The following is a 16,177-nucleotide window of genomic DNA, read 5'->3' as shown; positions in this document are numbered from 1 at the left end:
AATCAACGACCTTTAATTTACGTACCTGGAAATAAAAAAAACGACACAAATGCCACGCCTAATTCTTCTAAGAGACTTTAAATCCTTCGAATTTAAAACAAAAAAACAGTTTATTTACAAAACAAAAAATAATTTATTTACAGGTAGATCGACCTCGTCATCATTTTCTTCTAATGATAGTTACGCTTTGGCAACAGGTAGACAACTACCTCTTAATTCTTCTAATGTAAATAATCAAAACACAGGAACGCCTTTCAGTACATCTTCTAACAGAAACAATTTATATATAGGTAGATCGGCCAAATCATATTCTTCTAATGGCAGTTACACTAGTGTAACAGATAGATATCTACCTACCAATATTCCTTCAATGCCATTCGCTTTTTTAAACGAAGTCGATTTAGGCGATATAACGGAAAATAAAATGATCTTCTTACAAGATCAACTTTTCCAAATGATCATCGGAATGAATTCGACTTCATCACTTTTTGAAGCATTTCAAATAGGATGGTAGTTTGCAAACAATATTATTTGAATATTTTAAATTAGAATGCTCGATCTTTAAAATCGAGTGAAGATGAATTTTATAATTTTCTTAAAGTTCACAAAATTCATATTGACATTGTAACAGAAACAATGTAAAGTCGGCTGCTCGGCCATCCATGGAAGTTGTCCATCAATGTCAACTTCCCTTTCTGAGCAGCCTAGATAGCCGTGTAGTGTCGGTAGCGGTTTCTCAACTGGCTAAGAATAATACTACGGTCCACCTGTACCGGTGGTATAAGTCCACCAAACAGGAATACCAAGAATTGATCCACTGGTTTCCTGTTCCATGTCATTAAAGGCCACAAAAATAGGAACTCCTCAGTCAAGGTGTATTTCCGTGCCGAGGACTGAATGGCTGCAGGAGGTTAAACAATACGGTCGTGAACGGAATATCTTGGTGTTTTTCCCTTACTGGATACACGCAATGCTTAGCAATCGACTTCTTTGTTCATCGCTTCGGTAAGCAGAGATTACAAAGCTAAGTGTCTATGGGTGTCCTCAAGGTGGTGTACTATACCCACTTTTATGGAACCTAGTCGCTGATGGTTTGTTAATTAATCTTAATAACCTTGAATTTCCGACTTATGGTTTTGCGACGATTACCATATATTGATGACCGTTATATATCTTATTATCTGTAAATCCGGGCAAAACAGCAATGGTGCTTTTCACTCATCGCAGGATGATCACAGTAGCTCGTCCGTAACAGTTCTTCGGTTCAAAGGTCACTGTGGTTGATCAAGTTAAATACGTCGGGGTTATTCTTGATTCAAAACTAAATTGGTCTGCTCACATTGACTGCAGGATTAAAAGAGCTTGCATGGCTTTCGGCCAATGCAGACGAGCTTTTGGAAAATCATGGAGACTCAAACCCAGATATATTCATTGGATCTACGCAACTATTGTTAGACCAATTTTAGCATATGGATGTCTTATATGGTGGCAGAAAGGAGAAGTCGCAACAGTTCAGTCAAAGCTAAATCATCTCCAAAGAATGGTCCTAATGGCCATGATAGGAGCATTGACGACAACTCCTACTGCTTATCTAGTGGCGCTACTGTGCATTAAACCACTACATGTGTTCCTAAGGAGGAGTACTTTTGGGGATCAAAAAGTGCTATTCTTTCTATCGAATTAACCTCCCCTCGATACCAGGTATTGAAGTGGTCGCATGTCATATCACAATGAAAGGCAAGGACCTTTGCATTGCTTCCATTTACATCCCCCCAAGAGTCTCGGTTGGGTTCCAATGGCTCAGCGATATCATGCAACTCATTCCTGCGCCGACGTTAGTTTTAGGAGACTTTAACTCTCACGGTACGGGATGGGGTTGTCTTCACGATGACAACAGATCAACCGCGATCTATGATATTTGCGATAGCTTCAATATGACTATTCTGAACCCAGGAGAAATGACACGGATTCCTCCACCACCAGCAAGACCAAGTGCGCTGGATTTATCCCTTTGCTCGACCTCGTTACGGTTAGATTGCAAGTGGAAGACAATCCCTGATCCCCACGGTAGCGATCATCTACCTTTCGTAATTTCAGTCCCCAGGGGATTGAGACCATTGGAGACAATCAATGTTTCGTATGACCTCACACGAAATATTGATTGGAAATGCTACGCAATCTTGATATCTGAGAAACTAGAAACATCACAAGAACTTCCCCCGGAGGAAGAGTACACCTTTTTGGCTGGCTTGATTCTCGATACTGCGATTCAAGCTCAGACGAAACGTGTACCTGGCGCGAAAACTAACATCCGTCCTCCCAACCCGTGGTGGGACAAAGAGTGCTCATCACTGAACGCGGAAAAATCTTTAGCATTCAAAAAGTTCAGAAAAAATTGAACATCTGAAAATTATCGGAATTACGCAGCGCTAGACAAGCAAATGAAGAACTTAGTTAAAGCAAAGAAACTAGGTTACTGGCGACGGTTTGTTGACGGGTTAACAAAAGAAACATCGATGAGCACTCTTTGGAACACTGCTCGACGAATGCGCAACCAAAACAAGTCGAACGAAAGCGAAGAATATTCTAACAGCTGGATATTCGATTTCGCAAAAAAAAGTATGCCCCGATTCTGTTCCGACACAGAAGATCTCCCGCGTCGCGACATCGAATACAAACGAAACACCGTTTTCGATGGTAGAGCTCTCACTTGCGCTCCTGTCGTGTAACAATAAAGCCCCGGGGCTAGACAGAAATTAATTCAACTTATTGAAAAATCTGCCTGACACCGCCAAAAGACGCTTGCTGAATTTGTTCAACGAGTTTCTAGAGGGTAATATTGTCCCACACGACTGGAGACAAGTGAGAGTGATCGCCATTCAAAAACCAGGGAAACCAGCCTCCGATCACAATTCGTATAGGCCGATTGCTATGCTTTCCTGTATCCGGAAGTTGTTCGAAAAAATGATTCTCTTTCGTCTAGATAATTGGGCCAAGACTAATGGTTTGCTTTCAGATACACAATTTGGCTTCCGCAAGGGCAAAGGAACGAACGATTGTCTTGCGTTGCTCTCAACAGAAATTCAAATGGCATTTGCTCATAAAGAACAAATGGCATCAGTTTTCCTAGATATCAAGGGGGCTTTCGACTCAGTTTCTATAAATATCCTGTCTGAGAAGTTGCATCAGCATGGTCTTTCGCCAGTTTTGAATAACTTTTTGTATAATCTATTGTCCGAGAAACACATGTATTTCGCGCATGGTGATTTGTCGACAATACGATTCAGTTACATGGGTCTTCCTCAGGGCTCATGCTTAAGCCCCCTTTTATACAATTTTTACGTGAACAACATTGATGAATGTATCAACACACCTTGCACACTAAGGCAACTTGCCGACGACAGCGTTGTGTCTATTATAGGACCCAAAGCTGCCGATCTCAAAGGACCATTACAACATACCCTCGACAACTTGTCAACATGGGCTCTTCAAATGGGTATCGATTTCTCTACGGAGAAAACTGAGCTGGTTGTATTTTCAAGGAAGCGAGAACCAGCACAACTACAACTTCAATTAAGGGGTGAAACCATTGCTCAGGTCTTCACATTTAAATATCTTGGGGTCTGGTTCGATTCCAAAGGCACCTGGGGATGTCATGTTAGGTATCTGAAACAAAAATGCCAACAGAGAATCAACTTTCTTCGTACAATAACTGGATCATGGTGGGGTGCCCACCCAGGAGACCTGAACAGGCTATACCAAACAACGATATTGTCTGTTATGGAATATGGATGCTTCTGCTTCCGATCCAATAGAGTTCAATAGAGGCTCTCCGGGCAATGAAGCCAGAAAAGCATCCCTCATATTTCCTGGGGAAAATACGGGAACACTTGAGAGCTTTATCTCATTGCTCTATTCCGGGCAACGTAAAGGCAGACTCATTTGCCAAGGCGGGCGCATTAGATGGTGAAATTTACGAAAGACCAACTTGCTTCAACGAATTTTTCAGTATATCTCGTCGAAGGACTCTCGAAAGTTGGCAAACATCATGGAGTAATAGGGAGCTGGGACGATGGTTACACACCATTATCCCGAAGGTATCGACGAAACCTTGGTTCAGAGGGATGAATGTGGGTCGAGATTTCATACGTGTCATGTCTCGGCTTATGTCTAATCACCACACTTTGAATGCACACCTCCGGCGTATAGGTCTCGTGGAGAGCGGTCTCTGCACTTGCGGTAAGGGTTATCACGACATTGAACATATTATCTGGGCATGTACCGAGTATTGTGGCGCCAGATCGCAGCTAATAGACTCCCTTCGGGCCCGAGGTATATAACTCGGGGTTCCAGTACGAGACGTTTTGGCCCATCGAGAGCTTCCCTATATGTCACTCTTGTACCAGCTCACAAAAAACATCAACTTACAAGTCTGATCTGTGTTCTGCTATCCTCCGATGATATTTCAATTCAACTTCGATTCTAACATCCGCTCGCAACTCCTCATCCAACATCTGTTCACCATCTTCTTCGGAACTAACAAGATCTTGTGCTGACACTAATTTTTTTTTGCTCCCCCTTCTTTCGTCTCTTCACTATCTCGACGTGAACTAATTAGATCTTTTCGCTGACCTACGTAATTCCGCTTTCTAACCCCTTTTTTCAACAACATTTATTTCTCTCTGTTTCACTCCTTCACCGCCCCGGAGGGCCGAGGCGACGATCAACATGCGGGCCACCCGCCGGGTTCTTGTTGCCCGGGGGTGTTTCCCGCGGACCCACACGAAGAATGTAACCACCATCGATGCATACCATCGTCACCAGGCACCAACGTCACCAACCGACCAGCCTCCACCGATCACTAGTTGGAAAATATGATCATGAAAGTGAAGATACTAATTTACTCTAAATTTTAAGTAGTATAAAAATGCCCTCGGCATCTTATAGCTTAACGCAGTGTGCCTTAATATATGTTATTGAATAAAAAAAATGTGTTCCTAAAACAAGAAGCATTATCTTGTGCATACCGTCTTAAGGTTACAAGGCTTTGGAACAGTAACCCATTAGATTATGCTACCAGCCACACTAGCTTGTGGTTTCAAATGGTTACCTGGGATGAGTATTTACTCGCTCCAAGTGACCTAACTCTCACATGCAGTTTTCCTTTCAAAACATTCAATGTGAGCTCTTCATGAGGAATAGTTGACTGGTTATTTGGAAACACAACTTGATGAAAGTTTGTTATACGGACGGTTCTCTGTTGAATGGTCGTGCTGGTGCTGGTGTCTACTGTCGTGAAATGAGACTAGAGCAGTCTCATTCACTTGGTAAATACTATGTTCGAAGCAGAAACCTACGTAATTCTGTGTGGAATACAATCGGCACTTCAGCAGAGAAGCTGTAAAAAACCTGTTTTAATCCACCTAGTTGTGGCCTAGAGGTCGATTTAGAAAACTTTTTACGGTTTTACGCTCTTTTCAGTGATGGTATAAAATTTTTAACACACTTTACCCTATATTTCCGGATCCGGATAAAATTCAGGAATTACGTATGGGACCACAGGAACTTTCATTTGAACCTAAGTTTGTGAAAATCGGTCGCGCCATCTATGAGAAAAGTTAGAACACATATTTTCATTTTTTTGCACATTTTACCCCATAAAGTTAGTGCAAAAAACGTTACATACACACATACGCACATACACACACACACACACACACACACACACACACACACACACACAAACACACACATACACACACAGCCATTTTGCGTACTCGACGAACTGAGTCGAATGGTATATGACACTCGGCCCTCCGGGCCTCGGTTCAAACGTCGGTTTTCACAGTGATTGCATAACCAAAAAAGGCGAAAAAAAAAATTTTTCTTCGATTCTTAAAAGAATAACCGAAATCGGTTTGTTTGACCGTCTACTGATAAAAACCATCAAATTGGAAAAGATTTGAGGTCGATTTAGAAATTTTTTTAAGGTTTTTCCCCATTTTCAGAGATGGTGTACAATTTTAAACACACTTTACCCTATATTTCCGGATCCGGAAGTCGGATCCGCATGAAATTCAGGAATAACGCATCGGACCACAGTACCTTTCATTTGAATCTAAGTTTGTGAAAATCAGTCACGCCATCTATGAGAAAAGTTAAAACACATATTTTCTTTTTTTTTGCACATTTTACCCCATAACTCTCGAACCGGAAGTCGGATCCAAATAATATTCAGGAATTTTGTATGGGACCTCAAGACCTTTCATTTGAATCTAAGTTTGTGAAAATCGATTCAGCCATCTCTGAGAAAAGTTAGTGCACTTATTTTCACAATTTTTTGCACATTTTACCCCATAATTCCGGAACCGGAAGTCGGATCCAAATAATATTCAGGAATTTTGTATGGGACCATAAGACCTTTCATTTGAATCTAAGTTTGTGAAAATCGGTTCAGCCATCTCCGAGAAAAGTTAGTGCAAAAAAACGTTACATACACACATACGCACATACACACACACATACACACACACACACACACACACACACATACACACACACAGACATTTTGCGTACTCGACGAACTGAGTCGAATGGTATATGACACTCGGCCCTCCGGGCCTCGGTTCAAAAGTCGGTTTTCACAGTGATTGCATAACCTTTCTATATGAGAAAGGCAAAACGAATTTATTTTTGTTCCGTCAGTCAGGCAGCCTTAAAAAACCTCAGTTCGAATGATTCACGGTCGAATCTAGTGATGTCGAACTCAAATTGAAGACCTGAGCATCTCAAATGCTGTTTACTTCTTATGGGTACACGGCCATTCTGGTATTACTGGAAATGAATGGGCTGATGAGTTGGCTAGAGCTAGTGCTACGAATGATTTCGTTGGTCCGCAACCAGCTTTATCACTTTCAATTAGTTGGATAAAACACAATGTTCGTTCTTGGGCTGATTCCAAACATGCCGGCAAAAGGATATTCTCTCGTTTCTCACCCAATGTGATAAGGAGCTATAGTCAGATGGGTTCATCGTTCTTCCTGGAGTGAATGAATCCTTTCTGTATTCACCTTAAATAGGGTTTAGAAGATTGTTTGGCATCCTTTATGGGGTACCGAATTTACTTCTGTTCGTAAATACTGCTAATCGTTCTGCATTCTTCCGGGAGTGTAGAATGGTGTCGCTTTTGTAAAATCTCCAAGTGCTTTCGGGGGCTGGAGATTTTATTAACTGTGCATCGTTCATCAGAAAGAACGCACATAGTAACAAACCTAAATAGGTTTTACACCAGACTGTTCGAGACCTCGTAGAGGTTCAGAATTTACTTCTGCTTCCACTAAATGTGATCCCCAGCAGATTGTTCAGCATTCCTTAGGGGTGCAGAATTTATTTCTGCTTTTTTGTGTTTTTATGTCGTCAATTTTTCCCATTCTCCTAGTCCAAACCTTATCATTTCCTTTCAATCCTTCCTTCCTTGATGGCAAGGCACAAATCTATAAATATCAAGGGGAAGTGTCATTTGTGCCAATTTGTTCTTATACCTGAACAGGTAGACAACTACTTCTTAATTCTTCTAATGTAAATAATCGAAACACAGGAACGCCTTTCAGAACATCTTCTAACGGAAACAATTTATATATAGGTAGATCGGCCAAATCATCTTCTTCTAATGGCAGTTACACTAGTGCAACAGGTAGACATCTACCTACCAATATTCCTTCAGTGCCATTCGCTTTTTTAAACGAAGTCTATTTAGGCGATATAACGGAAAATAAAATGATCTACTTACAAGATCAACTTTTTCAAATGATTATCCGAATGAATTCGACTTCATCACTTTTTGAAGCATTTCAAATCGGATGGCAATTTGCAAAATAATATTATTTGAATATTTTAAATTGGAATGCTCGACCTTTAAAATCGAGTGAAGATAAATTTTATAATTTTCTCAAAGTTCACAAAATTCATATTGCCATTGTAACAGAAACATTTCTCTAACCAAATGTCAAATTGAAAAGCAATTCACATTATGTGGTTCATCGATTTGACAGGTGTACTGGAATGGGTGATGGGCTTGTCAGTTTTGTCCAACGGCAAATTAAACATCGAAAGTTATTGAAAGCTTGTAAACTGCTATTGCTTATAAACAAGGTGAAACATCTCTAGGATGAAGGAATTGTGAAAAATTGTTCTATTTTATACATTACTGTGATATCAAACTCTAAGCAAAGTTCTGGCATTACATTCCTTTTGTGGAATTTGGCCTTTCTGTTTCAACAGACTTCGCAGCCGATACTAAGTGTACAGAATCATTGCATGGCTAGTACTATGGATCCTACTGACACTAAGAATCCTTCCAGGTCGGGGCTCGAACATACGACAACTGGCTAGTAAGACCGGCGTCCTATGCATAGAACCGCCAACCCGGGACCGCCAAACTCTAAAGCAACCTTTGAATATATTTTAATATATCAGGTGTACAGCTTTGCTTCCGCCGTTTTCCGATAGGTGGCTGTACCGGCTGAAGCTGGTTAAAATACATAGATGATAATGCCTTTAAAGTGAGTGTGTACAGTGCCTAACGAATTGTCATCGCCGTTTCAGTGACAGTTGTTCTTGTTTTCGTATTACACGGAAAAGCCACCGATCGCAAAACAACTTAAATATTAGTTTTTTTTCTGATTTTGATTGGTTAAAATTTGGTACAACTAATCGATTGTTGTTTTAAATAATTTGTCATTTTTTATTTATCGTGCTGTCAGCTTAGCAACAAAGACACGCACCACAAACAAGGAATGAAACGTTTCAGTTGAGCAATGCCAAACACCCTGAGCGAACAATGAAACGTTTCAACGAGGTGTCACTCGTGTCTCAGTTGTTTCAACCAATTATTCAATTATTTGAACTTAAGACGCCAATTGCAATAAACATTTTTCACTGATAGCCTCTTCGGGAGGCAGCTAATCGTTCACTGCTTGAGCAACGAAATTTTACTCAATTAACTGCTTATATCTTTATCATTGAACTCACAAAGGATATAGAAATGAACCAAAAGATTACAATGCTCAAAAGGGGACTCTCCAGAAAAATGGTCACAGGGAGTTAGGATTTTTTTCCTTCAGTTGCAGAATGGCAGCTACAGATACACTTTCAAGAAAATACAAACAGTACCACTTCACTTTAGCAGCAAATTTATAAGCGTTAAGCGGTTTTAGTAACATTGGCATGAGCTGTCCTAGAATACATTACTCTCAGATGAAATTAAAACATTTATACTGTAAGAATATCTATTTAACAAATGGAAAACTTGTTTTACAATTAACTGTTATATTCTTCTGCATACTTTCACTTGCACAAAACGACCACTACGTAACTAACATAAATGACGTTCATTTACCATTGAAAATTTTCAATATGAAACGCTTCTGGTGAAATGAAGAGGTTTTTTGTTCTGCGTTGTGCTGTCTTCATTCTCCGCCAAGTGACAGCATTTGAATACAACAATTTCGGTTACCTTAATGGTTATGACAAAATCAACAGATATGTTAGTTGAATCAACAACATTTTAGTTGAAGCAACCAGAGCGTGAAACAACAATTGCAATATTGTAATTTTGTGATCTGCGGGTTCTCCGTGTATTCACGCTCGAAAATGTCTGTTTATGTGCAAAATTCTCGCCATTTGCGGGAAGTTTTACTTCTTTGTTACAATTCGAAAAAAAATGTAACTGAAGCGCATCGAATGCTTTCAGAAACTTACGGTGATGCTGCTCGAGTAAAAGAACGTGTCGGGAGTGGTTTCAACGTTTTAAAAATGGTGATTTCGATGTCGAAGACAAACGTGGTGGTGGAAGAAAAAAACCTTCAAAGATGAATAACAATTTACTACGAGCTCTTAAAACCGGGTGAAACCATCACAGGAGATCGCTACCGAACGCAAATGATGCGCTGCCACAGTATCAAGAACGACAAGACAAAGTCATCCTCCAACACGACAATGACCCACTCGCCGTATTCCCCAGATGTCGCTCCTTCTGACTTCCACCTATTCCGTTCGATGGCACACGGCCTGACAGATCAACATTTTCAATCCTTCGAAGAATTGGAAAAATGGATTGCTTCATACTTATACGTCTCCATTCAACTCGGTTTGTGGCTGTTCCCCGCCAGCCTCGGTAGCTGCGAAGGGTCCGCAGGTCGTCTTCAATTTGATCGATCCATCTTGCCCGCTACGCGCCTCTTCTTCTTATACCGGTCGGATCATTATAGAGAATCATTTTAACCGGGTTGTTCTCCGACATTCTAACAACATGCCCGGCCCACCATAACCTTGGTCATTTGTACGAGGGTTGGTACTCCCAGCAACTGGTGCAGTTCATGGTTCATTCGCCTTCTCCACGTACCGTCTTCCATCAGCACTCCGCCGAAGATGGTTCACAACACCTTTCGTTCAAAAACACCTAGTACGCGTTGATCCTCCGCAAGCATTGTCCAGGACTCGTGCCCGTAGAGGATAACCGGTGTAATCAGCGTTTTGTAGATAGTTAACTTCGTACGACGGCGAATTTTGCTCGATCGAAGCGTCCTGCGCAGTCCAAAGTAAGCACGATTTCCTGACAATATGCGTCTCTGAATTTCTCTGCTGGTGTCATTATCGGCAGTCACTAGTGAGCCCAAGTACACGAACCCGTCGAACATTTCGATTTCATCACCACCAATCAGAACTCGTAATGGGTGGCTGCCATTATCTTCTCTCGAGCCCCTGCCTTTCATGTACTTTGTCTTTGACACATTGATGTCTAGTCCGATCCGCTTGGCCTCAGATTTTAGTCCGATGTACGTATCTTCCATCTTCTCAAAGCTGCGTGCTATAATGTCAATATTATCAGCGAAACCAAGTAGCTGGACGGACTTTCTGAAAATCGTGCCACTCGTGTCTATCCTCGCTCTTCTTATCACACCCTCCAAAGCAATGTCGAATAGCAGACACGAAAGGCCATCACCTTGCCGTAGCCTTCTGCGAGTTTCGAAGGGACTCGAGTTTATCCTCGATACTCGAACAACGCACATCACTCGATCCATCGTAGCCTTGACCAATCGTATCCGTTTGTCCGGGAATCCGTAGTCGTGCATGATTTTCCATATCTGTTCTCGATCGATTGTGTCGTAGGCTGATTTGAAATCGATGAATAAGTGATGTGTGGGCACATTGTATTCTCGGCACTTTTGCAACACCTGGCGGATGTCGAACACTTGGTCCGTGGTGGCGCATTCGCCCATAAATCCTGCCTGATATTGTCCCACGAATTCGTTTGCAATCGGTGAAAGTCGACGGCATAAGATTTGGGAGAGTACCTTGTAGGCGGCGTTCAGCAGAGTTATCGCGCGGTAATTGCAGCAATCCAGCTTATCGCCCTTTTTGTAGATAAGAAACACGATTCCTTCCATCCTTTCCTCCGGTAAAATCTCGTCCTCCCAAATCTTGGTAACGACCCAGTGCAGTGCTTTCACTAGTGCATTACCACCGTGTTTTAGTAGCTCGCTTGGTAGTTGGTCAACGCAAGCGGCCTTTTTTTTCAACCGGTTTACCACCTCCTCCACTTCTTGGAGGTCTGGGACCGGCAGTCTATCGTCCTCCGCACACGTTCCCAAGATCTTTATCGCGCCGCCACTTTCGTGTTCCGCCACATCGCCATTGAGGTGCTCGTCGAAATACTGCCGCCACATCTTGTTAACCTTACAGTCGTTCGTGAGAAGATCCCCGTTGGTATCCTTGCACATATCGGCCTGTGGCATATGTCCTCTGCGCGAACGGTTCACCTTCTCGTAGAACTTTCTTGTGTCATTAGCACGGAACAGCTGCTCCATCGTTTCGCGATCCCGGTCTTCCTCTTGGCGCTTTTGTCGTGAATACGACTTACTTTAATATGGGGAGCCTTTTTAAAATTTACCCTCTGAGAGAGTGATAAGTTTTTGATTGTGAATATCTCTTGTTGTATCTAACGAATCAACATAATTTTTGCTACACGCCAACGGAAATACGATCACAATTTTATGATAAAATAATCAGTTGTGTGACAAAATCTTAAATAATTCCAAAAGAACTTTTCTGAAATGTTTGGTATAAACGAGTATCAAAGGGGATAATCCATAAGGCGCGTTTGCCTTGCTCGTATTTTCAAAGTTCATAGCTCAGTGATCTATGAAAGGATTAATATAATCTAACTACCAATAGAATCGAAATTTTTCAACTTAGTCGTGTATAGCAAAATCATTGAAATATTTCAATAGTACACTATTGAAAAACATGTCTCATTTGACCCATGTCAACACCAGCCAATCATAACGCGTTCTGAGGAAGAGAACAAAATATCTGCTGCTGTACAACAAATCGTCCGAGAAAAATGTTCCGAAAAGTGTTGAGTATCGTAGTGAGTTTCTCAATTTGGTCCTTCTGAATGCTAGAAACGAATATCACAGCATATTGATAGTTTCTTTCAATAAATTATGCAAATCCGAAATGAAATAATCGACATTAAAATTCTGTATGCGGCTAATTTTATAGCCGTTAGGACCGCTCATTAGTGAAAAATTTACAAACGAAATCACGTAAAAAGAAAGCTCCTAACAAAAATTGGATCAGCTTGGATTCTATAGCCATCGCCAGCAGATGTATTTTATGTCGTTTGCAAAGCTAGTTTCGCTTCCGACAAGAGCGATTACGTCACAGCTGCCAATCATTTGCATTGATGACAAAACAACGATGGAGAGCATTATACAAAATCAGCCGTTCTAATGGCTCAAAAGTTTTCTAAAGAACTATTAGGATTTGTTGTTTGCAAATCGAAGGTAAATATCCTCAGTTTAGTGCATATCTAAAACAGTTTGGTTAGATTTTTGCACTTTTCGCTGTGTGAAATTCACAGTAATCGAGATCAAGTGAAGCCTTCTTTGTTTTTGCGAAAAATGTTCCAGAGTTTAATGTCTTAGAGAATTACGCAATTTGATCCTTCTGAATGCTAGAAACGAATCCCTATAATATATTGATAGTTTCGTTCAATAAATTAGGCCTATTGTATCATTGATCAACCCAGCGAATTAATGTCTTCTTTATTGAAAGATTAAAATCGATTGTAAACGCTACACCTACACCAACCATATCAGTATCGCACCCACGTACAACAGCTCAGCTTGGAGTTAGATGACGGAAGTCAGCGGCATCCATCGGAATTCGAATTCAACTCATCACTCTCCACCACAATCGCTTTCATAAAAGGTTCTTTTCAGAGCCACCATTATTTTATACTATACTGGTTATTTCATAATATTTGTGTTAAATGTTAAATGTAATTAATCTGTATTTCATACAATTGATCAACTAATTGATATTCGGAAGTGTTAAGGAACATGTCAGTTGTTTTCGTATTCAAGACATCCAGTTATGTCTCTGACATTACCCACCCGCCTTTTTTCTACGGGACACCGAGTTTAGTCTGGTCCGCGCCTGTCTGTATCGCTCCTCGTTTGCTCTCGTCCGGAGTTGCAGCTTGCTCGCCCAAGCTGCATTCTTCTCGGCCACTAACTGTTCACATTCGTCGTCGAACCAGTCGTTCCTTACGTTCGGAGCCGCCGTACCTAGCGTTGCTGATGCAGTGCTACCTATGGCAGAACGGATGTCTCTCCAGCCATCTTCAAGAGTAGCTGCACCAAGTTGCACCTCGGTTGGTAGTGCCACTGCCAACTGCTGCGCGTAATCTTGGGTTACTCCAGCATCCCGGAGCCGCGCGATGTTAAGCCGCGACGTTCGGTTTCGGCGTTGGGTAGCCACCGTCGAAAGTTTTGAGCGCATGCATACAGCAACCAAGTAGCGGTCCGAATCTATATTCGCACTGCGGTAGGTGAGAACATTGTTGATGTCCGAGAAAAATTTTCCGTCGATCAAAACCTGGTCGATTTGGTTTTCGGTCTGTTGGTCAGGTGATCTCCAGGTAGCTTTGTGGATATCCTTGCGGGGAAAGAAGGTGCTTCTGACTACCATTCCTCGGGAGGCCGCAAAGTTGGCCGTTGTTATTCGATGCGGCATGCAGGCTGTTCGGCCCGATTACCGGTCGGTACATTGCCTCTCTTCCTACCTGGGCATTCATGTCACCGATTACAATTGTTACGTCTCTGCGTGGGCAGCCTGGACTTGTTCCAGCTGCACGTAGAACGCTTCCTTCTCGTCATCGGATCTCCCTTCATGTGGGCAGTGCACGTTGATGATGCTGTAATTGAAAAAACGGCCTTTAATTCTCAACTTACCCATCCTAGAGTTGATCGGCTGCCACCCAATCACTCATTGACGCATTTTGCCCAGCACTATAAAGCCAGTTCCCAGCTCGTTCGTTGTGCCACAGCTTTGGTAGAAGGTAGCCGCTTGATGTCCGCTTTTCCACACCTTCTTTCCCATCCAACAAAGCTCCTGCAGCGCTACGAAGTCGAAGCTGCGAGGATTTAGTTCGTCGTATATTATCCAGTCACAGCCTGCGAAACCTAGCGACTTGCAGTTCCTAGTTTCCAATCGTAGTCCTTATTTCGTCGCGTGGGTCTATGCCGATTGTTCCGGGTCGTATTCTCTCCTGTATTATTCGTAATAGATGTTTTACGGGCGGCTTATTAGGCCTAGGGTTGTGGGGTTGCAACCTTGGATTTAGCTGAACGGGATGCAGCATTTCATACTCAGCAGCTGGTTACCAGAACAGACGCTGTTTGAAGCCGCTCCTAACATAGAGTGCAGACGCTATCCTCTAAAGAGGACCCCCTTCCATGTCAGCATACGACCAAGGTCCCACCGGGGTTGGTTACCCGATCTTTCCTATGGTTGCTCGTACTCCAGCCGGCACCGCGGGAAGGTAGGGATATTAGTTACTAGACAAGAGGCTAAGAGCCACACTGGGGCCTGAATTACGCATTGTCCAGCCGTTTACCAACCACTTTGCCTCATGGATATCGTCAAAACAGGACTCATTTTTTCGAGCCGGGATCCGAAAATTTCCGGAAAGATGGGAGAAAGTTGTCGCTAGCGATGGACAATACTTTGAATAATACATCTGTAACCTTTTTTTCGCAATAAAGCTTTAAATTTTGGAAAAGAAACGGCGGAAGCAAAGTTGTACACCTAATAAGTATGCTCTACGTACCTCGAGTCTAATATTATCTCAATTACACTTGCATGCTGCATTCCACTATTAATTACTGACGATAGTTTTTGTATTGTAGGGGTAACACGTAAGCAAAATATGCCGAAACCATTGACCACTAGCAATGAACCATCATGGTCCGAGGAAAGGACTGTGTCTCCTGCACTGAAAACACTCGGACGACAAAAGCGTATTATTGAACCGAGTCTGACACCAGCAAGTACACCAACATCGAACAATGGCACTTCTCATGACGATGGACTTGATGCAGGGCTAAAAATGTTTCATGAAAGCCAAGTTAAACAGTTCGAATTAAAATACAATTATGCCTCACCAGAAACACCCCTATCAAAAATGGACTTAAGGATTCCTTCACCAAATGAAAGTAGTGACGATTTACTTTACCTCAAAAGTATATCGCAGCTAGAAATACCCACACCAGAACGTTTATTACCTATAGGTCATCTTGGTAAAGAAAGTATCTCAGCACTAGCCGATAAAGTACGAGAGGTTCTAACGATTCCTGATATTAACCATTTGAAACATAATAGTTTCTATAAGTCGGATGTAGGTAATATATCACATCATGATACCATACTGATAACTTAAATCTTACAGAGTAACGATATCAATAGGGAGGATTTAAATAAAAATACTTTAGCAACATCTCCAAGAAGACTAATAAAACAAGTAGCGTTAGAATCACCATCACAAATCGATCATATTCATCATACAGAAATACGGAGTTTGTCGGCTGATGTGAAAATGGATGATATACGAAAATATGACTTTACAAAAATATCCAAGCAACGTTTCTTGAAAGTAGGTCCATTTGCAATTGGATCAATCAGCTCTGATGAAAAAGTACGATATGCGGGATTGTGGGCTCCTTACAGTAAGGAAGAATCAGATGGAGAAGATACCCAATTTGGAAGCAACGTTAGCTCAGAAAAACCGGTAAGGTTGTCATTGAATATAGTAAAATTTAGGATATAGAAA

At 41.7% G+C, this 16,177-nt stretch overlaps 1 protein-coding gene across 4 annotated transcripts in view; it reads left to right on the top strand.

Annotated features, from left to right (window-relative positions):
• LOC131438980 (protein unc-79 homolog) overlaps nt 1-16,177 on the top strand; it is a 676,107-nt gene that overhangs the window by 518,398 nt on the left and 141,532 nt on the right. For all 4 annotated transcript variants that reach the window (XM_058609436.1, XM_058609433.1, XM_058609434.1 and 1 more), the window contains 2 exons: nt 15,258-15,745; nt 15,797-16,135. In XM_058609436.1, coding sequence (XP_058465419.1) covers nt 15,258-15,745; nt 15,797-16,135 — 827 coding nt within the window. The remainder of the gene's footprint in view (nt 1-15,257; nt 15,746-15,796; nt 16,136-16,177) is intronic.

The sequence above is a fragment of the Malaya genurostris genome, chromosome 3 (assembly GCF_030247185.1).
Source record: "Malaya genurostris strain Urasoe2022 chromosome 3, Malgen_1.1, whole genome shotgun sequence".
NCBI lineage: Eukaryota > Metazoa > Arthropoda > Insecta > Diptera > Culicidae > Malaya > Malaya genurostris.
The sequence above is the reverse complement of the archived record's forward strand: the minus strand, read 5'-3'. Positions and strand labels throughout refer to the sequence as shown.